Genomic DNA, 25,522 nt, shown 5'->3' on the forward strand with positions numbered 1-25,522 from the left:
TTCTCCCTAAATAATTCCTAGAGCAGAGCTTTTACAGAAACATCCATTCTTGACTCAACAATTGCCAGCGATGGAGAATCCACCACAACCCGTGGTAAACTGTCAGTAGTTAATTACCCTCATTATTCTAAATGTATGCTTCATTTCCACTCTGAATTTGTCTAGCTTCAGCTTCCAGCCATTGGATCTTGTTCTACCTTTCTCTGCTAGACTGAAGAGCCCATTATTAAATATTTGTTCCCTGGGTTGATTTTTGTGGACTGTGATCAAGTCACCTCTTACCCTTCTTTGTTAATAATAGACTGAGCTCCTTGAGCCAATTACTGTAAGGCAGGTTTTCTTATCCTTTAATCATTCTTATGGCTCTTCTACAACCCTCTCCAATTTATCAACATCCTTCCTGGATTGTGGGCACCAGAACTGAATACAGTATTCCTGCAATGGCCACAGCAGTGCCAAATATAGGCAAAATATCCTCTCTACTCCTGCTCATGATTCCTCTCTTAATACATCCCAGGATTGCATAGCCCTTTTGACCACAGTCTCAGTGAGAGCTCATGTCCAGCTGATTGTCCACCACGACCTGGAAATCTGTTTCTGATCCACTGTTTCTCAGGATATAATCCCCCACCATGTAAACATGATCTGCATTCTTTGTTGCTAGATGTAGATATTTACATTTAGCCATGTCAAAATGCATATTGTTTGCTTGCACCTAGCTTACCATGTTATCCAGATCACTCTGAATCAGTGACCTGTCCTCCCCCAATTTTTGTATCATCTGCAAACTTTAACACCTATGATTTTATACTTTTTCCAAGTCATTGATAAAAATGTTAAATAGCATAGACCGAAGAACCACTCCTTGCCATGTTAATTTTATACTGTTCTAGCTTTTCAATCAAAATGTTTTGCGGTACCTTACAGAAGTCTAAGTCTATTTCATCCACACTATTACCTTTATCAACCAAACTGGTAATCTCATCAAAAAAAGATATCAAGTTAGTTTGACAAGATCTATTTTCCATTAAACCCACGTTCATTTCCATCAATTACATTACCCTCCTTTAATTCTTTATTGTTCTACTCCCATATCAGTCCCTCCATTGTCTTGCCTGGGATTGATGTCAGGCTTACAGGCCTGTAATTAGCTGAGTTATCCCTTTTACCCGTTTAAAAAAATGGAATAACATTAGCTTTCTTCCAGGCTGCTGGAGCTTTCCTAGCTCTCAAAGACTTATTGAAAATAAATATTAATGGTCCAGCATGCTCCTTCCTCGGCTGTTTTAAAATCCTTGGATGCAAATTACCTGGACTTGCTGATTTTAAACTACCTAACTTACATAGCTTCTATTTTAACATCCTCCTGATAGAATAGTGGAATGTTTGTGACTGGGAATGGAAACTTATATAAATGTTTCCTAGTAGGCCAAGATTTTTAAAATGCATTATTTGCCAGGATTAAAAAAAGAACTCAAGAAATGCCTGGAGAATAGTTCCATCCGTGGCTATTAGCCAGGATGGGGAGGGATGCAACACCATGCTCGGAGTATCCCTAGCCTCTTTGCCAGAAGCTGGGAATGGGCAACAGGGGATGGATCAGTTGATGATTGCCTGTTCTGTTCATTCCCTCTGAAGCACCTGGCCTTGGCCACTGTCAGAAACCCCACACTTCATAAATGGACCCAGTGTTTCTACTGGCCCTGAGTGGCTAGAGGGTCCATTCGACCCCAAATCCCACAAATGGGATCTACAGTTACCCAGCACCCCATTGTGCTGTAATGGGGCAGGGGATCAGAGTGATCAGCGACGGGGAGGGTCTCTCACTGAGGCACACGTACCGCTCCCTGCAGCGCAGACCCTAAGTGCTGTGCTGGGGCACTGGGCTCAGCACTGACTGCGAGGGAAGAGCGCCCCCTCCAGTCCCTGCAGAACTCTGCACACCGCTGCACTGTGTCATTCAGGTTAGTAGTGACTGCCTGGGGTGAGCAACCCCTACGGATGAGAGTTACCTGAGCACACAGCACCGGCATCTTCTCCATGGTGACAGTTGTTGTTTCCCCAAGGCCGAGCCCTGCAATCAGAGAGGGCAGCTTCTGTCCCTGTGCAGTGAACGTCATCCAGCCAGATACGGTCAGAGCCTCGCCCAAACTGAGCTCTTCCAGGGGCTGATAACGCTGTCCCACAGCCCAGCTGCCTGCACACGACTCTGGCCTCAGTTAAATCCCAGGTGTCATCACACACGGTTCCCCATAGCTGGTTGTGAAACACCTCGACTCTCCCAGAGCAGTTACTTGAACCATTCACCAGTCGGAGCGGAGTCTGCTCAGGAATGGCAGAGTCTGCAAATGTCCCAAGGAATAAATGTTCAGGGAGGTTCCTGTGCATCTGATCCCTAAGGATTTCCCTACACCCCCCATGAAATTTCCCAACACGTGCCCCCGCTTCCCCCCCAGTTTTGTGAACTAGTTACATGCAGTGTTGCCAATTTCGTAATTGTTTAGAAATTTGAATTAAATTGAAACATTAATACACACTTTAAAAGCATATACAGTGTATGATACACATTTTATCTGAAAAAAGTAAAATAGATTTGAAAAGTATGAACATAGACTAGCTTCCTTATACAGCTGTTGTTTTTTATGACAATGTCAGTGCATTCATTTCAGTGATGATGGCCAACCTAATAATTTCAAATTATGATTTGTAAGCAAAGTCAAAATGAGCTCTCCCTGAGAGCTAGTGATGAGCTAGGGGCTGGGGGGAAAGGCTTCAGGACCAGATTGCATTTACATTCACACCTAATCTACCTAGGTATCCAGCAAATAGAGCTGTGTTGCCCAAGTGATAGATTTTGGCTGGGATTGGGTTACAAATCACTTGAATGCAGGGGTAATGACATGTTGTTATTCATAGATTCATAGATATTTAGGTCAGAAGTGACCATTATGATCATCTAGTCTGACCTCCTGCACAACGCAGGCCACAGAATTTCACCCACCACTCCTACAAAAAAACCCTCACACCTATATCTGTGCTATCAAAGTCCTCAAATCGTAGTTTAAAGACTTCAAGGAGCAGAGAATCCTCCAGCAAGTCACCCGTGCCCCATGCTACAGAGGAAGGCGAAAAACCTTTAGGGCCTCTTCCAATCTGCCCTGGAGGAAAATTCCTTCCCGACCCCAAATATGGCGATCAGCTAAACCCTGAGCATATGGGCAAGATTCATCAGCCAGATACTACAGAAAATTCTTTCCTGGGTAACTCAGATCTCACCCCATCTAATAGCCCATCACAGGCCATTGGGCCTATTTACCATGAATATTTAATTACCAAAACCATGTTATCCCATCATACCATCTCCTCCATAAACTTATTGAGTTTAATCTTAAAGCCAGATAGATCTTTTGCCCCCACTGCTTCCTTTGGAAGGCTATTGCAAAACTTCACTCCTCTAACGGTTAAATACCTTTGTCTAATTTCTAGTCTAAATTTCCTAGTGGCCAGTTTATATCCATTTGTTCTTGTGTCCACATTGGTACTGAGCTTAAATAATTCCTCTCCCTCTCTGGTATTTATCCCTCTGATATATTTATAGAGAGCAATCATATCTCCCCTCAACCTTCTTTTAGTTAGGCTAAACAAGCCAAGCTCCTTGAGTCTCCTTTCATAAGACAAGTTTTCCATTCCTCGGATCATCCTAGTAGCCCTTCTCTGTACCTGTTCCAGTTTGAATTCATCCTTCTTAAACATGGGAGACCAGAACTACACACAGTATTCCAGGTGAGGTCTCACCAGTGCCTTGTATAACGGTACTAAACCCTCCTTATCCCTACTGGAAATACCTCTCCTGATGCATCCCAAGACCGCATTAACTTTTTTCACAGCCATATCACATTGGCGGCTCATAGTCATCCTATGATCAACCAATACTCCAAGGTCCTTTTCCTCCTCCGTTACTTCTAACTGATGCGTCCCTAGCTTATAACTAAAATTCTTGTTATTAATCTTGTTATTAATTATTCTTATTGTCTGAGTAAAGGGCAGTAGAACTGTACCTAGCCTGTGCTGATTGAGGGCATCAGGAGAGAGGGTGGGGACAGGTGTTTTGCTTGATGGTCTGCCTGAGTCACAAGTACTATTTGACCTGCCCCTCTCCACTGTTTAAAGACAGAGCTGATTAGGCTCCATAGAGAGTCTTTTATTTTGTTAAGTGACCACTGCAGCTGAAATCACTGACAATCAGGTCTAAGTGCTTAGACCTGCTGTGGGACAGTGTTTCTGTGGAAGAGATGGCCCAGCCTGCACTAGCTGTGAGGTTCCCCCACTGAGCTGAAATCACTGAGAGCTGGGTGGAACCTCAAGAGACCAACTGACAGAGGTCACAGTGGCTGGTGGCAGCAGAAGGTGATGGCACAGGTCCATTGGCAACAGAGCGATGGAGTGAACATGGTACAACCAACAACAATGGCCAGAGCGAACAGTGAGCAGCTGGAGGAACAAGCAAGGTGCCTTCTTGCCCCCTACCTGGGAGGTGAACTCATGTGAAAGCACCTCTGAACTCTGAGTCTCCACTGACCAAGGACAACACTGGTAAGTGAGGTGTGATGGAGGGAAAAGTGAGGGGCACGTTACATAAACGTTTGTTGGACTATATTTTAGTGACTTTGCTCCAGAATGCTAGATTTGTGACTGGGAATGGAAACTTATATAAATATGTTTCCTAGTAGGCCAAGATTTTTAAAATGCATTATTTGCCAAGGTTGTTATCTGACATTGTTGCTATCTTGAGAGGTCATTATGTTGGGGAGTTTCTGTACTAAACATTTTTATTATTATAATTAATTTTTACATAAGGATGGCCACACTGGATCAGACCAATGGTCCATGCAGCCCAATATCCTGTCTTCCGACAGTGGTCAAGGCCAGATGCTTGAGAGGGAATGAACAGAACAGGTAATCATCAAGTGATCCATCCCCTGTTGCCCATTCCCAGCTTTTGGCAAACAGGCTAGGGACACTCAGAGCATGGTGTTGCATCCCTCCCCATCCTAGCTAATAGCCACTGATGGGCCTATTCTCCAAGAATTTTTCTAGTTCTTTTTTTAATCCTGGTTTTGGTCTTCACAGCATCCCCTGGCAAAGAGCTCTATGGGTTGACTATATGTTGTGTGAAGAAGTACTTCCTTTTGTTTTTTTAAAACCTATTGCCTATCAATTTCATTGGGTGACTGCTAGTTCTTGTGTTATGTGAAGGATTAAATAACATTTCCTTATTCACTTTCTTCATACCAGTCAAGATTTTATAGACCTCTATCATATCCCTCCCTAGTCATCTCTTTTCTAAGCTGAAAATTCCCAGTCATTTTAATCTCTCCTCCTGTTTCATACCCCTAATCATTTTAGTTGCCCATCTCTGTACCTTTTCCAATTCCAATATATCTTCTTTTTTTCGGATGGAGTGACCACTTCTGCACGGTATTCAAGGTGTGCACGTACCATGGATTTATATAGAGGCAATATATTTTCTGTCTTATTACCTATCCCTTTCTTAATGAGTCCCAAAAAGAAAAGGAGTACTTGTGGCACCTTAGAGACTAACCAATTTATTTGAGCATAAGCTTTCGTGAGCTACAGCTCACTTCATCGGATGCATACTGTGCAAAGTAGCTCACGAAAGCTTATGCTCAAATAAATTGGTTAGTCTCTAAGGTGCCACAAGTACTCCTTTTCTTTTTGCGAATACAGACTAACACGGCTGTTACTCTGAAACCTGTCATTAATGATTCCCAACATTCTGTTTGCTTTTTTGACTGCCGCTGCACATTGAGTGGATATTTTCAGAGAACCATCCACAATGACTCCAACATCTCTTTCTTGAGTGTTAACAACTAATTTAGACCCCATCATTTTGTACGTATAGTTGCGATTATGTTTTCCAATCTGCATTACTTTGCATTTATCAACATTGAATTTCATCTGCCATTTTGTTGCCCAGTCACCCAGTTTTGTGAGATCCCTTTGTAACTCTTCACAGTCTGCTTTGGACTTAACTATCTTGAATAGTTTTGTATCATCTGCAAATTTTGCCACCTCACTGTTTACCCATTTTTCCAGATCATTTATGAATATGTTGAACAGTAATGGTCCCCATACCAATGACCCCACAGGGATACCACTATATTTATCTCTCTCCATTCTGAAAACTGATAACTTATTCATACCCTTTGTTTACCATCTTTTAACCAGTTACTGATCCATGAGAGGACTTCCCTCTTATCCCATGATGGCTTATTTTTCAAAAGTCAATTTAAATTAAATACATTTTTTAAAAAAGTTATATTTTGTTTTAGAAATCTAGAACTGTTATGTGTTTTGGTGTAATCTGCATTATCCTTACGTTAAATTTGCATTACCCTAACAAAACATTTAAGTTATGAATATCTCTTTTATATGTTGCAGGTCAAAGTGAAAATGAAAAGACAAAAAAAAAACCAACAATTTTTCCACTCAAAGGCCTCAAAAACTAACCAAGGTGAAGAACACATCAAGAACCAAGAATATATCAACATGTCATCTGAAGGTTCAAGTGATGCATCTACATCCAGCCAGCCCGAAGCACAAATACAGCTACCTACTGAAGAAACAGTGCCTCCGAAACCTAAAGGCAGTTCCTGATGTTTGTCAGTCAAAGTGTTCCCATTTAAGTTACAAAAGATGGCTACTGGTGCACCTCTTGCAAAAAAGCTTACGAAGAAGGAAAGCTTTCAATGCTATAACTGGTAAAGATGGAGGACTTTGGTTTGTCAGATGGATCAGCAAAGCCAATGCTGACAAACTACGTGAAAAGGCTGCAAAACACCATGCCTCTGGAGTGCATCAACATGCAGAAAGCCTTATAAGCCCCCTTTCAAAGCCAATTTTAGAAGTACTTAATGAGGCTGTTAAGAATGCTGGAGACACAACACAGTTCGTGTGAACAAACATGGCTGTGGAATCCTACTTTCTATTTAAGCAAGAGATACCACACGCTACAAACTGAAGGCCAATGTTAAGTGCATGGTCACTTGTTCATCCTGAAGTTGAACACTGTTTCCGAACAAGACCAGCAAATGCTCACTATCTTTCTGCAAGAAACTCAACTGACTGGCTAGAAGCATGTGGTGCAACAGTGAAAGACTCAACATTTGAAAAAGTGAAGAACGCTCTCACCACATTCAAAATATTTGCATACATGGCTGATGAATGCACCGATGCAAATGGGCATCAAGTTTTAAGTCACTGTATACATTATCTTGATGTCAGTGGTAGGCCGGTAGAGGCATTTCTAGATGTTCAAGTTTTATAGAAGACACATCCGCTGCATCTGTGACAACCCATATCTTTTAGAAGAGTTAAATGCTTGTCAATTGGACCCCAAAGAGATGGCTGCTTGTGCATTTGATGGAGCTGCAAACTTCCCTGGAAGACATGGTGGAGTACAAGCTTTGCTCAGAGAAAAGTGCAACCCTAATCTCTCCTACACACACTGCAGAGGCCATCTACTCCACCTAGCACTAGTACGAGCTACAGACTCTTCAAAAGGCATTTAAAAAGTTATAAATTTAATGTCTTCATTATATTCTTTTTTCAACAAGAGTCCAAAAAGACTGAATATCTTGGAAAATATAGAAGTTACACTGGGACTGAAGTTCAAATTAGTCCAACCTGGGAAAACCCGCTGGCTTTTTCATGAGCGATCCTTGGCTGTTGTCTTAAAATTACTCCAGCCATTGTTACTGGCTTTGGAAAGTATCTACCAAGATGGGATGGATCAAAGTAGTGAGGCTTGTGGATTACTTTTGCTACTACGTTCAGAGAAGACTATTGCCATTCTCATAGGCACTGACTTCTGCTGGCGCTGGTGAGTGCTTGTCCCCGCCCCAACTCCAACCCCTCCCTGCCCCTATTCCAACCTCTTCCCCAAATCCCCGCCCCAGCCCCGCCTCATCCCGAGTGCGCCGTGTTCCCACTCCTCCCCCTCCCTCCCGGAGCTTGTTAGACCATGAAACAGCTGTTTTGCGGCGGCAAGTGCTGGGAGGTAGGCGGAGAAGCGGGGACACGGCGCACTCAGGGGAGCAGGTAGAGGCGGAGGTGAGGTGAGAGGGGGTGGGGAGGCGGGGAGGGGAGCTTGGCTGCCAGTGGGTGTAGAGCACCCACCAATTTTTCCCCAGCCCCGGAGCACCCATGGAGTCGGTGCCTATGGCCATTCTCTCTCTTGCAAGTCTACTGTTGAAACCACTTGGGTCATTAAACAATGCCATCCAGGCATCTGCTACAACAGTAGTAGATCTTTGTCCAGCAACAGAAGCTACATTTGGATCAATCAGAGAGCTATCAATGGAAAAAGAACTGGAAGAAGCAAAGACTTCAGTCCAGAAGTTGACAATGCAGGCATTTATCTTGAATCCCTTAAGTGAAGAGGACAAGAAGTGTTTAAGACAACTGAAAAAGTACACAGACTTGGTTCTTAAAAATCTATAGCAGCGACTTCTAGATTCTACTCAACCACTACGTAGCTTTTACAGATCCCTGTCCCATAAAACACCGACTGTTGAGTGGAGTGAGGCACTACCAGCAATTGGGCTGCCATGTGCTCAGGACAGAATAGAGAATTTGAACACAGAGTGGAATATCGTACGACAAATGAATGAAGATTTGACTTCAACTTCTTTTTTCTCATCACTAGTGGCTCAGCCTGATCTTTGTGCTCTGTTTCCTGGGATGAAAGAAGTAGGAATTCATCTCTTGCTACTCCCAGTCACAACAGCTACAGCTGAGTGTTCTTCATCATCACTGAATAGAATTTTGTGTTCTGAAAAGTCGCCTTCTGTCTGATCATGTGAATGAACCAATGAGCATATCAATTGAAGGAATGGAAGTACCAGACACACGAGAAGCCACCAAAGATGAAGGCATTGCATTCAAGAAGTTCATTAACAGAGTTGTGCAAAATTATAACAAGAAAGCAAGAAGGATGTAGATGTAGTGCTTCATAGAAGGCTTGAGTAGCCAACTTTAATTTGTGTGAAGATTTTAAAAGATGAGTTGAGTTAAATCTAACGGTCATGAAACATTTTTCCATTTTTACTATGGTGCCATACAGCGAAACTTCACCTTCACGGTCTCTCCCCTCGTCGGTCCTGCCCCTCCCTGGTAAATTCAAATACCCCCCTAATTTCAATTCCTGGGGAAAACACTGCCCTGGGGAACGTAGCGGCTCACATGGAGAGTTCTGAACAGCCTCTGCAACTGCCTGTTAGTGGTTTACTCGCCACCAGTGACATGCAGCCACCTCTGGAGTGGGCCAGGGCAACTGAGAGACCAGGCACAGAAACTCGTGGGCTGTGTAGGAGAGGGAGTGAGGAAGAACCCTGACTCCAGAACAGCAGTGGGGGATACAACAGGTTCAGGGTAATTAGCTGAGATGGAACTCACCGGGAGTGACGGGGGAAGGAGCCCCACACTTCATAAAGGGATCCCAGGTTTCTACTGCTCCGGAGCGGCTGCAGGCTCCATTCGACCCCACATCCCACAAAAAGGATCTACGGTTACAGAGGCCCCCATTGTACTGTAATGGGGCAGGGGATCAGAGCGATCAGCGACGAGGAGGGTCTCTCACAGAGGCGCGCGTACTGCTCCCTGCAGCGCAGGCCTTAAGTGCTGTGCTGGGGCACTGGGCTCAGCACTGACTGTGAGGGGAGAGCGCCCCCTATTGAGCCCCCACCCCGCTCCCTGCAGCGCAGGCATGTAGAACTGTGTGGGGGAAATGGGGTCAGCACTGACACCATGGGAAGAGCAACACTTACTGTGACCCCGAACCGGGTCCCTGCAGTACAGGCCCTTAGCACCATGCTGGGGCACTGGGGTCAGCGCTGACTCAGACAGGAGAGCTGGGTCTATGCTGAAAGCTTCCCAGCCCGATCCCTGCAGCACTGACAGTGACGTGATGGATGAAGGTTACCTGAGCACTTGACACCAGTATCTTCTCCATGGTGACAGTTATTGTCTCCCCAAGGCCGAGCCCTGCAATCGGAGAGGGCAGCTTCTGTCCCTGTGCAGTTGACGTCATCCAGTCAGATACGGTCAGCTCCTTGCCCAAAATGAGCCCCGGCGGGGGCTGATAACGCCGTCCCACAGCCCAGCTGCCTGCACACAACTGAGGCATCCTGTAAGTTCCAGCTGTCATCAAACACGGTTCCCCACTTCTTGTTTATAAAACACCTCGACTCTCCCAATGCAGTGACTCGAACCATTCACCAATCGGACCTGAGCCACTTCTGAGATGCCAAAGTCTGCAAACTCCCAAGGGAATAAACACTCAGGAAGGTTCCTGTGCATCTGATCTCTTGTGTCGCTGGGGAATGTAGTGCCTCCTGCCAACGAATCTGACCAGTCACTGCACACAACCACTGCCTGTCAAGGGCTCCCCACCATTGATCAAGCTAATCACTTGGGCAATGTTGAAATTTGTCTACTCTTCTCTCAGCCATCTGTCACCTAGTTAGGCAGACTGGACTGCAGTCTGACCTACCACTCCCACTAGAGCACTTAAAAAGATCACCCTCAGCACTGCTGACAGGAATCTCCTGGGGAGCAGATTTACACCCTCACTCCTGGTGCTGGTATTTGCTCCAGTGGGATACTGTGCAGTGCTGCGGGACAGACGCTGTCATAAGCATCTTGGTGATTGGGAGTTAAACACAGTCACCCGTGTCATTAATAGTTGCCTTAGCCTGACATCAGCATCGAATTCACATGTGTTGGCTCCATAGCTCCCTGAAAACGTCGCCCGGAGTCCATCCCCCTGAGAACTGCCTGGAGCGCAGTGAAAGCTGAAGCAAACACCTGCCCCTGCGGTTCCTCCTGACTTGCCACGACTGACTTGGCAACATCGTTTTGTGGCAGCCATTGCTGCAGTGGGGTCTAGTGCTGCCGGCCCAGGACCAGTCTCAGATGAGTGATGGCAGAGCTGGGCTGACAGCTGTGTCCTCACAGAGGGGCGGCAACTCTGGGATACAGAGACTAGCTTGCTGATGAATATCAGAAACCCTAACTTGTATCTGCCTATTTCCAACATGCGACACAGATCCTAGACTAGAATTAACAGTTCCCTGACTGGACTGGTCAGAGGAATTGCTACAATGCAGAGATTTGACATAGCCCGATCTTCTCAGTGTGCCTATGGGGCAGCAATACAGACAGTCACATATGGTGGAGGAGAGCCCAGTTAAAAGACTGGACCTTGAGGATGCACAGTCAGATGGCTGAACACGCTAGTGGTAAGCAAGGTTGGAATGAGCTCTCCCTTGACAGCTAGTCATGAGCAGGGGAGGGGGAAAGTCTTCAGGACCAGACAGTATTTCCATTAACACACCCACCCTGCCTAGGTATCCAGCAAATAGCTGTGTTGGCTAATGCTTGGTTAAAAATCACTGTAGTAATTGAATGCAGGGGTAGTGAAATGTTGTTGTCCTGATCTCTGAGTAAAGGGCAGCAGAAATGTACTCAGCTTGCCCACAGCTGAACCCACTAACCAAAGGGCTCAGACACTAAACCCCTATCAAGAGTGAGAGGGGGTGGAGATGATGTGTGGGCTGTGTGTAAGAGGTCTAGGCATGGTTTAATCTGCCCCTCCCCACTCTTCAAAGATAGAGCTAATTAAGGCTCCATTAGGAGTCTTTTTGGTTTAAGCGATCGCTAGAGCTGAAATCACCTGCTGTGAGACAGTGTTTCTGCCCAGCCTGCTTCAGCACTGAGGTTTCCTCAATAAGAGCTGATAGTTACTGAGAGCTGGGTGGAGACTCAGGAGAGCAACCTGCAGAGGTCACAATAGAGAGGCAGGGGGCAGCAGAATCATGGAATCACAGAAGATTAGGGTTGGAAGAGACCTCAGGAGGTCATCTAGTCCAACCCCCTGCTCAAAGCAGAACCAGTACCGACTAAGCCCTGGTCTACACTAGGAGTTTAGGTCGAATTTAGCAGCGTTAAATCGAAGTAAACCTGCACCCGTCCACACGATGAAGCCCTTTTTTTTTTTTTTACTTAAAGGGCTCTTAAAATCGATTTCCTTACTCCATGCCTGACAAGTGGATTAGCGCTTAAATCGGCCTTGCCGGGTCAAATTTGGGGTACTGTGGACACAATTAGATGGTATTGGCCTCCGGGAGCTATCCCAGAGTGCTCCATTGTGACTGCTCTGGACAGCACTCTCAACTCAGATGCACTGGCCAGGTAGACGGGAAAAGCCCACTAACTTTTTAATTTCAATTTCCTGTTTGGCCAGCGTGACAAGCTGCAAGTGACTGTGCAGAGCTCATCAGCAGAGGTGAGCATGATGGAGTCCCAGAATCGCAAAAGAGCTCCAGCATGGACTGAACGGGAGGTACGGGATCTGATCGCTGTATGGGGAGAGGAATCCGTGCTATCCGAACTCCGTTCCAGTTTTCGAAATGCCAAAACATTTGTCAAAATCTCTCAGGGCATGAAGGACAGAGGCCATAACAGGGACCCGAACCAGTGCCCCGTGAAACTTAAGGAGCTGAGGCAAGCCTACCAGAAAACCAGAGGTGAACGGCCGCTCCGGGTCAGAGCCCCAAACATGCCGCTTCTATGATGAGCTGCATGCCATTTTAGGGGGTTCAGCCACCACTACCCCAGCTGTGTTGTTTGTTGTTCAATGGAGATGGAGGCAACACGGAAGCAGGTTTTGGGGACGAGGAAGATAGCTCACAGCAAGCAAGCGGAGAAACCGGTTTTCCCGACAGCCAGGAACTGTTTCTCACCCTGGAGCTTTTATGGACCTGGACCTGGAGAAGGGACCTCCGGTGAGTGTACCTTTTAAAATACTATACATGGTTTAAAAGCAAGCATGTGTAATGATTAATTTGCCCTGGCATTCGCAGCTCTCCTGCATGTACTCCCAAAGCCTTTGCAAAAGGTTTCTGGGGAGGGCAGCCTTACTGCGTCCTCCATAGTAGGACACTTTACCACTCCAGGCCAGTAGAACGTACTCGGGAATCATTGTACAACAAAACATTGCAGTGTATGTTTGCTGGCGTTCAAACAACATCCGTTCTTTATCTCTCTGTGTTATCCTCAGGAGAGTGATATCATTCATGGTCACCTGGTTGAAATAGGGGGCTTTTCTTCAGGGGACACTCAGAGGTGCCCGTTCCTGCTGGGCTGTTTGCCTGTGGCTGAACAGAAATGTTCCCCGCTGTTAGCCACAGGGAGAGGGGAGGGGTTAGCCATGCAGTGGGAGGAGGCAAAATGCGACCTTGGAACGAAAGCACATGTGCTATGTATGTAATGTTAACAGCAAGGTTTACTGTGAAAGAGTGTACCCATTGTTCTATAAAATGTGTCTCTTTAAATACCACTGTCCCTTTTTATTCTCCACCAGGTGCATGTGTTTCAATAATCACAGGATCTTCTCCTTCCCAGAGACTAGTGAAGATTAGAAAGAGAAAAAAACGCACTCGCAGTGAAATGTTCTTTGAGCTCATGCTGTCCTCCCACACTGACAGAGCACAGATGAATGCGTGGAGGCAGACCATGTCAGAGTGCAGGAAAGCACAAAATGACCGTGAGGAGAGGTGGCGGGCTGAAGAGAGGGCTGAAGCTCAAATGTGGCGGCAGCGTGATGAGAGGAGGCAGGATTCAATGCTGAGGCTGCTGGAGGATCAAACCAATATGCTCCAGTGTATGGTTGAGCTGCAGCAAAGGCAGTTGGAGCACAGACTGCCGCTACAGCCCCTGTGTAACCAACCGCCCTCCTCCCCAAGTTCCTTAGCCTCCTCACCCAGACGCCCAAGAACGTGGGGGTGGGCCTCCGGCCACCCAGCCACTCCACCCCAGAGGATTGCCCAAGCAACAGAAGGCTGGCATTCAATAAGTTTTAAACTTTTAAAGTGCTGTGTGGCCTTGTCCTTCCCTCCTCCACCATCCCTCCTGGTGCTTCTCTCCTCCACCACCCCTCCTGGGCTATCTTGGTAGTTATCCCCCTATTTGTGTGATTTAATAAAGAATGCATGAATGTGAAGCAACAATGACTTTATTGCCTCTACAAGTGGTGATCAAAGGGTGGTGGGGTAGGTGGTTAGCTTACAGGGAAGTAGAGTGAACCAAGGGGTGGGGGGTTTCACCAAGGAGAAACAAACAGAACTTTCACACCGTAGCCTGGCCAGTCATGAAACTGGTTTTCAAAGCTTCTCTGATGTGCACTGTGCCCTCCTGTGCTCTTCTAACCACCCTGGTGTCTGGCTATGCAAAACCAGCAGCCAGGCAATTTGCCTCAACCTCCGACCCCGCCATAAACGTCTTCCCCCTTACTCTCACAGATATTGTGGAGTGCACAAGAAGCAGTAATAACAGTGGGAATATTGGTTTTGCTGAGGTCTAACCGAGTCAGTAAACTGCGCCAGTGCGCCTTTAAACGTCCAAATGCACATTCTACCACCATTCTGCACTTGCTCAGCCTGTAGTTAAACAGCTCCTGACTACTAATGGGGGCGGGCATTAGGGTGTCCGTTTGTTTGTGTCAGGGAAGCCTGGCTGTTTAAAAATAGCCAGAGCTTCGCGAACCAGCTGAGCGGCGGCGAACCAGCTGAGCAGCGGAGGACAGCAGAGCAGCTCACAGCAGGACTTTGCCTGGGACTGGTAAGTATCCGAGTGTGTGTGTGTTTGCTTGCTGAGGAAGTATCCGAGCGTGTGTTTGCTGGGAGGGCAGTGTGAGAGCCTGAGTGAGTGTCTGATTGGCTGCTAGCCTGCAGGGGGCGGGCATTAGGGTGTCCGTTTGTTTGTGTCAGGGAAGCCTGGCTGTTTAAAAATAGCCAGAGCTTTGCGAACCAGCTGAGCAGCAGCGAACCAGCAAATTGGAGGACAAACTGGAGGATTGGGCCAAAAGAAATCTGATGAGGTTCAATAAGGATAAGTGCAGGACCCTTAGGATGGAAGAATCCAATGCACCGCTACAGACTAGGGACCGAATGGCTAGGCAGCAGTTCTGCGGAAAAGGACCTAGAGGTGACAGTGGACGAGAAGCTGGATATGAGTCAGCAGTGTGCCCTTGTTGCCAAGAAGGCCAATGGCATTTTGAGATGTATAAGTAGGGGCATAGCGAGCAGATCGAGGGACGTGATCGTTCCCCTCTATTCGACACTGGTGAGGCCTCATCTGGAGTACTGTGTCCAGTTTTGGGCCCCACACTACAAGAAGGATGTGGATAAATTGGAGAGAGTCCAGCGAAGGGCAACAAAAATGATTAGGGGTCTAGAACACATGACTTATGAGGAGAGGCTGAGGGAGCTGGGATTGTTTAGTCTGCAGAAGAGAAGAATGAGGGGGGATTTGATAGCTGCTTTCAACTACCTGAAAGGGGGTTCCAAAGAGGCTGGTTCTAGACTGTTCTCAATGGTAGCAGATGACAGAACGAGGAGTAATGGTCTCAAGTTGCAGTGGGGGAGGTTTAGATTGGATATTAGGAAAAACTTTTTCACTATGAGGGTGGTGAAACACTGGAATGCGTTACCTAGGGAGGTGGTGGAATCTCCTTCCTTAGAAGTTTTTAAGGTCAGGCTTGACAAAGCCCTGGCTGGGATGATTTAACTGGGAATTGGTCCTGCTTCGAGCAGGGGGTTGGACTAGATGACCTTCAGGGGTCCCTTCCAACCCTGATATTCTATGACAGCAGAGCAGCTCACAGCAGGAGTTTGCCTGGGAGTTCGCCTGGAGTGAGCCCAGTGAGGCTTACGTCTTGCAAACTGCTCTGAGGAAGCTCATAGTAGGAAGGTGATATGGAAGGGGGGGGTTCAGCTGTTGTGACCTGCACTGGATGTGCCATGTTTGTCTTTCTTCCACAGGACAGAAGCGACTTTGTCTGTACAAAGTGCAAGCTGGTCTCCATAGTGGAAGAGAAGATTGAAGGTCTGGAGCAACAGATAACAACCCTGCGTTGCATACGAGAAACTGAGGATTTTCTGGACAAAACTCAGGATAGGCTTCTAGGGGCACAAAGCTCTAAAGATATAGAGCAGGTTGCACAGAGGAGCCAAGAGGCCAATGAAGAAGCTCGGCAACATGTGACCTCCAGAAGAGGTAAGCGGAATGTCCGGGTTCCAGTAACACAGACACAGGTAACTAACCGCTTTCATGTTCTCTCCACAGGTACCGTTGCGGAGAGTGGACCAGATGATACGTCTGGGGGGAGAAAGCAGAAGGAGACTCCGCTGGTTGGAAGGCATGAGATGCGATGTCCTGAGGTTGGGGGTTCCACGACCACCACTCCCAAGAGGAGAAGGCGGGTGGTGGTGGTCGGGGACTCTCTCCTCCGGGGGACTGAGTCATCTATCTGCCGCCCTGACCGGGAAAACCGAGAAGTCTGCTGCTTGCCAGGGGCTAGGATTCGCGATGTGGCGGAGAGACTGCCGAGACTCATCAAGCCCTCGGATCGCTACCCCTTCCTGCTTCTCCACGTGGGCACCAATGATACTGCCAAGAATGACCTTGAGCGGATCACTGCGGACTACGTGGCTCTGGGAAGAAGGATAAAGGAGATGGAGGTGCAAGTGGTGTTCTTGTCCATCCTTCCCGTGGAAGGAAAAGGCCTGGGTAGGGACCGTCGAATCGTCGAAGTCAACGAATGGCTACGCAGGTGGTGTCGGAGAGAAGGCTTTGGATTGTTTGACCATGGGATGGTGTTACATGAAGGAGGAGTGCTGGGCAGAGATGGGCTCCATCTTACGAAGAGAGGGAAGAGCATCTTTGCCAGCAGGCTGGCTAACCTAGTGAGGAGGGCTTTAAACTAGGTTCACCGGGGGAAGGAGACCAAAGCCCTGAGGTAAGTGGGAAAGCGGGATACCGGGAGGAAGCACAGGCAGGAATGTCTGTGAGGGGAGGGCTCCTGCCTCATACTGGGAATGAGGGGCGATCAACAGGTTATCTCAAGTGCTTATATACGAATGCACAAAGCCTTGGAAACAAGCAGGGAGAACTGGAGGTCCTGGTGATGTCAAGGAACTATGACGTGATTGGAATAACAGAGACTTGGTGGGATAACTCACATGACTGGAGTACTGTCTTGGATGGTTATAAACTGTTCAGGAAGGACAGGCAGGGCAGAAAAGGTGGGGGAGTAGCACTGTATGTAAGGGAGCAGTATGACTGCTCAGAGCTCCGGTACGAAACTGCAGAAAAACCTGAGCGTCTCTGGATTAGGTTTAGAAGTGTGTGCAACAAGAGTGATGTAGTGGTGGGAGTCTGCTATAGACCACCGGACCAGGGGGATGAGGTGGATGAGGCTTTCTTCCGGCAACTCGCAGAAGCTACTAGATCGCATGCCCTGATTCTCATGGGTGACTTTAATTTTCCTGATACCTGCTGGGAGAGCAATACAGCAGTGCATAGACAATCCAGGAAGTTTTTGGAAAGCGTAGGGGACAACTTCCTGGCGCAAGTGCTAGAGGAGCCAACTAGGGGGGGTGCTTTTCTTGACCTGCTGCTCACAAACTGGGTAGAATTAGTGGGGGAAGCAAAAGTGGATGGGAATCTGGGAGGCAGTGACCATGAGTTGGTTGAGTTCAGGATCCTGACGCAGGGAAGAAAGGTAAGCAGCAGGATACGGACCCTGGACTTCAGGAAAGCAGACTTCGACTCCCTCAGGGAACGGATGGGTAGGATCCCCTGGGGGACTAACATGAAGGGGAAAGGAGTCCGGGAGAGCTGGCTGTATTTCAAGGAATCCCTGTTGAGGTTACAGGGACAAACCATCCCAATGAGTCGAAAGAATAGTAAATATGGCAGGCGACCAGCTTGGCTTAATGGTGAAATCCTAGCGGATCTTAAACATAAAAAAGAAGCTTACAAGAAGTGGAAGGTTGGACATATGACCAGGGAAGAGTATAAAAATATTGCTCGGGCATGTAGGAATGATATCAGGAGGGCCAAATCACACCTGGAGCTGCAGCTAGCAAGAGATGTCAAGAGTAACAAGAAGGGTTTCTTCAGGTATGTTGGCAACAAGAAGAAAGCCAAGGAAAGTGTGGGCCCCTTACTGAATGAGGGAGGCAATCTAGTGACAGAGGATGTGGAAAAAGCTAATGTACTCAATGCTTTTTTTGCCTCTGTCTTCACTAACAAGGTCAGCTCCCAGACTGCTGCGCTGGGCATCACAAAATGGGGAAGAGATGGCCAGCCCTCTGTGGAGATAGAGGTGGTTAGGGACTATTTAGAAAAGCTGGACGTGCACAAGTCCATGGGGTCGGACGAGTTGCATCCGAGAGTGCTGAAGGAATTGGCGGCTGTGATTGCAGAGCCATTGGCCATTATCTTTGAAAACTCGTGGCGAACCGGGGAAGTCCCGGATGACTGGAAAAAGGCTAATGTAGCGCCAATCTTTAAAAAAGGGAAGAAGGAGGATCCTGGGAACTACAGGCCAGTCAGCCTCACCTCAGTCCCTGGAAAAATCATGGAGCAGGTCCTCAAAGAATCAATCCTGAAGCACTTGCATGAGAGGAAAGTGATCAGGAACAGCGAGCATAGATTCACCAAGGGAAGGTCATGCCTGACTAATCTAATCGCCTTTTATCATGAGATTACTGGTTCTGTGGATGAAGGGAAAGCAGTGGATGTATTGTTTCTTGACTTTAGCAAAGCTTTTGACACCGTCTCCCACAGTATTCTTGTCAGCAAGTTAAGGAAGTATGGGCTGGATGAATGCACTATAAGGTGGGTAGAAAGCTGGCTCGATTGTCGGGCTCAACGGGTAGTGATCAATGGCTCCATGTCTAGTTGGCAGCCGGTGTCAAGTGGAGTGCCCCAGGGGTCGGTCCTGGGGCCGGTTTTGTTCAATATCTTCATAAATGATCTGGAGGATGGTGTAGATTGCACTCTCAGCAAATTTGCGGATGATACTAAACTGGGAGGAGTGGTAGATACGCTGGAGGGGAGGGATAGGATACAGAAGGACCTAGACAAATTGGAGGATTGGGCCAAAAGAAATCTGATGAGGTTCAATAAGGATAAGTGCAGGGTCCTGCACTTAGGACGGAAGAATCCAATGCACCGCTACAGACTAGGGGCCGAATGGCTAGGCAGCAGTTCTGTGGAAAAGGACCTGGGGTGACAGTGGATGAGAAGCTGGATATGAGTCAGCAGTGTGCCCTTGTTGCCAAGAAGGCCAATGGCATTTTGGGATGTATAAGTAGGGGCATAGCGAGCAGATCGAGGGACGTGATCGTTCCCCTCTATTCGACATTGGTGAGGCCTCATCTGGAGTACTGTGTCCAGTTTTGGGCCCCACACTACAAGAAGGATGTGGATAAATTGGAGAGAGTCCAGTGAAGGGCAACAAAAATGATTAGGGGTCTAGAACACATGACTTATGAGGAGAGGCTGAGGGAGCTGGGATTGTTTAGTCTGCAGAAGAGAAGAATGAGGGGGGATTTGATAGCTGCTTTCAACTACCTGAAAGGGGGTTCCAAAGAGGATGGCTCTAGACTGTTCTCAATGGTAGCAGATGACAGAACGAGGAGTAATGGTCTCAAGTTGCAGTGGAGGAGGTTTAGATTGGATATTAGGAAAAACTTTTTCACTATGAGGGTGGTGAAACACTGGAATGCGTTACCTAGGGAGGTGGTAGAATCTCCTTCCTTAGAGGTTTTTAAGGTCAGGCTTGACAAAGCCCTGGCTGGGATGATTTAACTGGGAATTGGTCCTGCTTCGAGCAGGGGGTTGGACTAGATGACCTTCTGGGGTCCCTTCCAATCCTGATATTCTATGATTCTATGATACTGTCCAGGCTGCCTGTGTATGGCTTCATGAGCCATGGCATTAAGGGGTAGGCTGGGTCCCCAAGGATACATATAGGCATTTCAACATCCCCAATGGTTATTTTCTGGTCTGGGAAGAAAGTCCCTTCCTGTAGCTTTTGAAACAGATAAGAGTTCCTGAAGATGCGAGCGTCATGTACCTTTCCTAGCCATCCCACGCTGATGTTGGTGAAACGTCCCTTGTGATCCACCAGTGCTTGCAGCACTATTGAAAAGTACTCATTGCAGTTTATGTACTTGCCGGTTTGGTGCTCTGGTGCCAAGATAGGGATATGGGTTCCATCTATGGCCCCACCACAGTTAGGGAATCCCATTGCAGCAAAGCCATCCACTATGACCTGCACGTTTCCCAGGGTCACTACCCTGGATATCAGCAGATTTTTGATTGCATTGGCTACTTGCATCACAGCAGCCACCACAGTAGATTTGCCCACTTCAAATTGATTCCCGACTGACAGGTAGCTGTCTGGCGTTGCAAGCTTCCACAGGGCTATTGCCACTTGCTTCTCTAACTGTGAGGGCTGCTCTCATCTTGGTATTCTTGCGCCTCAGGGCAGGGGAAAGCAAGTCACAGAGTTCCATGAAAGTGCCCTTGCACATGCGAAAGTTTTGCAGCCACTGGGAATCGTCCCAGACCTGCAACACTATGCAGTCCCACCAGTTTCTGCTTGCTTCCCGAGCCAAGAATCGGCGTTCCACCGCATGAACCTGCCCCATTAGCACCATGATGCCCACATTGGCAGGGCCCGTGCTTTGAGAGAAGTCTGTGTCCATATCCTCATCACTCTCGTCACCGCGCTGACATCGTCTACTCTCCCAGTTTTGCTTTGCCAGATTCTGGTGCTGCATATACTGCTGGATAATGCATGTGGTGTTTAATGTGCTCTTAATTGCCAAAGTGATCTGAGCGGACTCCATGCTTGCCATGGTATGGCGTCTACGCAGAAAAAAGACGCGGAACAATTGTCTGCCGTTGCTCTGACGGAGGGAGGGGCGACTGACGACATGGCTTACAGGGTTGTCTTACAGGGAATTAAAATCAACAAAGGGGGTGGCTTTGCGAGAAACAGAATGGTCCCCTCAAGGATAGAACTCAAAACCTCAAGGAAAGAACTCAAAACTGGGTTTAGCAGGCCGTTGATTTCACGGAGGAAGGGAGGAGAAAATGAATACAAAACAAATCTGGTCTATTTCTTGTTTTGATCCACTTCATCTATCTTTATACATCTTGCTGGCAGCAGACTGTGCAGTACGACCACTAGCCATCGTCATCTCCTGGGTGCTTGGCAGAAGACAGTGCAGTATGACTGCTCGCCATCGTCTTCTGCTGGCTGCAGATTAAAAGAAACTTAAAAGGGAATGACTTGGCTGAATCACACCCATGTTTGTCCAGGCGCCCCTTAGCTCATTGAGGTCGGTTAAAAGAGCACCCTGGACTACGTCAACAATGGCTACCAGTCATACTGCAGTGTCTGCTGCCAAAAGCAATAAACTGTTGCTGTATAGCAATGCAGTACCACGTTTGCCAACACCCAGGAGACATACGGTGACGGTTAGCTGAGCGGGCTCCATGCTTGCCATGGTATGGCATCTGCACAGGTAACTCAAGAAAAAAGGCACAAAATGATTGTCTGCCCTTGCTTTCACAGAGGCAGGGAGAGAAGGGGGGCCTGACAATATGTACCCAGAACCACCCGTGACAATGTTTTAGCCCCATCAGGCACTGGGATTTCTACCCAGAATTCAAATGGGCGGCGGAGATTGCGGGATAGCTACCCATAGTGCAACGCTCTGGAAGTTGATGGTTGCCTCGCTACTGTGGATGCACGCCGCCGACTACATGCACTTAGAGCATTTGTGTGGGGACACACACAATCAACTATATAAAAACATTTTCTACAAAACTGACTTCTATAAATTTCACCTAATTTCTAAGTGTAGACATACCCATATAAAGGTACAAAAGCCTCCCACCTGCTGCCCCAGGCCCCACCCCCATTCCAACCCCTTCCCCAAAGTCCCAACCCCAACTCCTTCCCATCCCTGCCCCTACTCCAACCCCTTCCCCAAATCCCCACCCCTGCCCTGCCGCTTCTTCACCTCCTCCCCTGAGCATGCAGCTCCCCGCTCCTCCGCCATCCCTCTTGGAAAGTGCTAAGCACCACCAAACAGCTGTTTGGTGGCAAGAAGCACCTGGAGGTAGGCACAGGAGCTAGGACACAGCGTGCTGGGGCAGTGGGTGAGGGGAGCTTGGCAGCCGCAGGAAATAATTCCACAGGATGCATATGGCCCACGGGCCATGTGTTTGAGACCCCTGGTCTAGGCTCTAGTCAACGTCGTTTGATTTTATTTCCCATGGAACAATTTCTTTCCAACCCTTCTCCTTGCTACCCCTCGAATCTCTACTCTCTGTGAAATCACTTGTCCTTGGTGTCACTCTGAAGGGATCTAGAGCTGTGTGTTGATTGGGGCAGAGATGGGAGGTGGAGCTGGTCACCTTGGGGCCCTGTTCCTTTGGGAGCAGCAGATCTGTGACTGCTGTGAATGCCCTGTGGGACAGGGAATAGGTGCTGCAGGGGGACGCTCGGAGGACCGAGGGGTGAAGTGTGCTTATTACCAACCTGGAAGGAGGTCACTCCCCCACAAAAGGCCTAGAGGGCACAGCTTGTGTGGCGTGTGGCTGAGGGAGTTGGGGAGCTGCCCCTCAGTGGGCACAGACAAGGCTTCCTCATGCTAGGGGCCCATGGAACTGCACTGGGGCATTAGGGCCAGCACAACTACAAATGGAGAGCGCCCCCTACTGACATCCCCCTACCATCAGCACAGGCCCCCTAGCACTGCACTAGGGCACTGGGACCAGCGCTGACTTCCAGAAGAGATCGTGAGCATCCCCTACTGAGCCCCCACACCGCTCCCTGAAGCACAGGCCCATAGAAACTCACGGGGAATTAGGGTCAGCACAGACTGAGAGGACACTCCGTACTGGAACTGCCATATTGCTCCCTAAAGAACAGGCCCCAAAGCATCATGCTGGGGTCAGCTTTGGCTGTGAGAGGACAATGCCCTGTAATGAGCTTCCCACCCTGCTCCTTACAACATGCAGGGTGGTAGATGAAGGTTACCTGAGCACACAACACCGGCATCTTCTCTGTGGTTACAGTTATTGTCTCCCCAAGGCCGAGCCCTGCATTCGGTGAGGGAAGCTTCTGTCCCTGTGCAGTGAACATCATCCAGCCAGATTCGGTCTGATCCTTGCCCAAATCGAGCCCCTCCTGGGGCTGATAACGCCATACCACAGCCCAGCTGCCTGCACACGACTCTGGCCTCAGTTAAATCCCAGCTGTCATCACACACGGTTCCCCACAGCTGGTTGTGAAGCACCTCGACTCTCCCAGAGCATCTATTCAGACCGTTCACCAGTCGGAGCTGAGCCACTTCCGAGTTGCCAGAGTCTGCAAACACCCCAAGGGAATAAACAGTCAGGGAGGTTCCTGTGCATCTGATCAGTAGTGATGCTGGGGAACGTAGAGCCTCCCACTGACAGGTCTGAACAGCCTCTGCAACAGCCTGTTAGGGGTTCACTCCCTGTCAATCGCAGTTAACTCATGCGATTAACTCAAAAAATTAATTGTGATTTAAAAAACTAATCACTATTAATCGTAGTTTTAATCGCACTGTTAAACAATAGAATACCAAATGAAATGTATTAAATATTTTGCATGTTTTTCTAAGCCCTAACTTGTATCTGCCTATTTGGAACCTGGGATGCAGATCCTGGACTAGACTTAACAGGCCCCGGACTGGACTGGCCAGAGGAATTGCTGCAATGCAGAGATTTGGCTTAGCCCGCTCTTCTCAGTGTGCCTGTAGGGCACCAGTACAGATGGTCACACACGTGATGGAGGAGAGACCTGTTAGAAGACGGGACTTTGAGGATGCACAGTCAGATGGCTGAACAAGCTAGATGGAAGCAAGATCTGAATGGCCTCTCCTCTGACAGCTAGTGATGAGCAGAGGAGGGGGAAAGGATTCAGGACCAGACGGTATTTATATGAAGACACTCACTCTGCATAGTATCCAGCAGAAAGAGCTGTGTTGGTCACCCACAAACTGACCTGAACTCACTAACCAGGGGGCTCAGACACCAGACCCCTATCAAGAGTGAGACGGGATGGAGATGGGTGTTCCTGCTGAGGGGTGTGGGGTGTGTAAGAGGTATAGATATGATTTAATCTGCCCCTCACCCATAGGCGCCAACTCCGTGGGTGCTCTGGGGCTGAAGCACCCATGGGGAAAAATTGGTGGGTGCTCTGCACCCACCGGCAGCTCCCCACCCCCCCACCCAGCTCCCTTCTGCCTCCGCTCCATGTCCGCCTCCTCCCCTGAGCACGCCGCGTACCTGCTTTTCCCCCTAGCTTCCAGCACTTGCGCCACGAAACACCTGTTTCATGCGGCTGGGGGGGGAGGGGGAACGTGGCGTGCTCGGGAAAGAGGCGGGGCCAGGGAGGGGATTTGGGGAAGAGGTCCAATAGGGGTGGGGGGGGCGGAGTTGGGACAATGACTTTGGGGAAGGGGTTGGAATGGGGGCAGGGAAGGGGTGGAGTCAGGGCAGGGCCGGGTGGGCACGAGCACCCACCAGCACCAGGGAAAGTTGGCGCCTATGCCCTCACCACTCTTCAAAGGTAGAGCTAATTAAGGCTCCATTAGGAATCTTTTGGGATTAAGTGATCACTGGAGCAGTAATCATCTGCTGTGACACAGTGTTTCTGCCCAGCCTGCTTCAGCACTGAGGTCTCTCCACTAAGAGCTGGGGGGAGCCTCAAGAGAGCGACCTGCAGAGGTCACAGTAGAGAGGCCGGGGGCAGCAGGAGGTGAGGGCGAGCAGAGTGATGAGTGGCTGGCAGGGCAGCTGTGACCAGAGCAAGCACCCAGACAGGAGAGCGAGCCAGGCGCTCTCCTCCCCGCCCCCATGGTGGGAGCTGAACTCACACAGGTGCACCTCTGAACTCTGGGTCTTCACTATCCAAGGACAACCACTGTGAGTGGGGTCACTGGAGGGAGAAGGGAGGGACACATTAAAGGAACGTTTGGTTGCTGGACTCAAGGTCCTAAGGCAAAAGACACTGCCCAACATACTCTGGGATAACTGTTTTGCTCTTCCGGCGTTTTCTCAAGTTAATGCGAGGGGATTTCCCTCCTTTTATTAAAAAGTTTTTTTCTGCACTGACACTCTGTGCTTGCAAGAGGGAAAGCTTTGCCTCATAGAAGCACCCACGGGGTGGTGTGTAATTGCCCCTGGTTACTGGGTGGATGCTCAAGCCGGATCTGTGTTATATTGCTGAGAAGGAACTCCGAGATATTAAACCCATCCCTGGTCACTTCTGACACCACTGGGGGAAGGGTTACTTAGATATCAACTTGTGACATACACAAAAGAAGAAGACCCCCCACTGATATGCAGCCTGGGGTAGGACACGGCAGTTGAGAAAGAGGACAGGGAAATATGTCGGCTGTGCAAGATAGAAAGTAACAAAGAATTGCGTGTCCTGTGTCCAGCCTTTGGGGAAGTTACAAATTTAGGGCCAAATTCCTGAAATGCAAATCCACCAGAACACAGTGATTAGGAACCGGACTCTTGAGAAACTGGCCCTGGA

General features: G+C 48.4%; 1 protein-coding gene across 1 annotated transcript in view; it reads right to left on the reverse strand.

The window, feature by feature from the left end:
* LOC144279296 (scavenger receptor cysteine-rich domain-containing protein DMBT1-like) overlaps positions 1-25,522 on the reverse strand; it is a 90,638-nt gene that overhangs the window by 14,513 nt on the left and 50,603 nt on the right. Inside the window, 6 exon segments of the mRNA XM_077840777.1 lie at positions 2,013-2,342; positions 10,004-10,244; positions 10,246-10,316; positions 12,843-12,861; positions 18,487-18,494; positions 22,991-23,320. Of these exon segments, the coding sequence (XP_077696903.1) occupies positions 2,013-2,342; positions 10,004-10,244; positions 10,246-10,316; positions 12,843-12,861; positions 18,487-18,494; positions 22,991-23,320 (999 nt within the window).

This window comes from Eretmochelys imbricata, chromosome 23 (genome assembly GCF_965152235.1).
Source record: "Eretmochelys imbricata isolate rEreImb1 chromosome 23, rEreImb1.hap1, whole genome shotgun sequence".
Taxonomy (NCBI): Eukaryota; Metazoa; Chordata; order Testudines; family Cheloniidae; genus Eretmochelys; species Eretmochelys imbricata.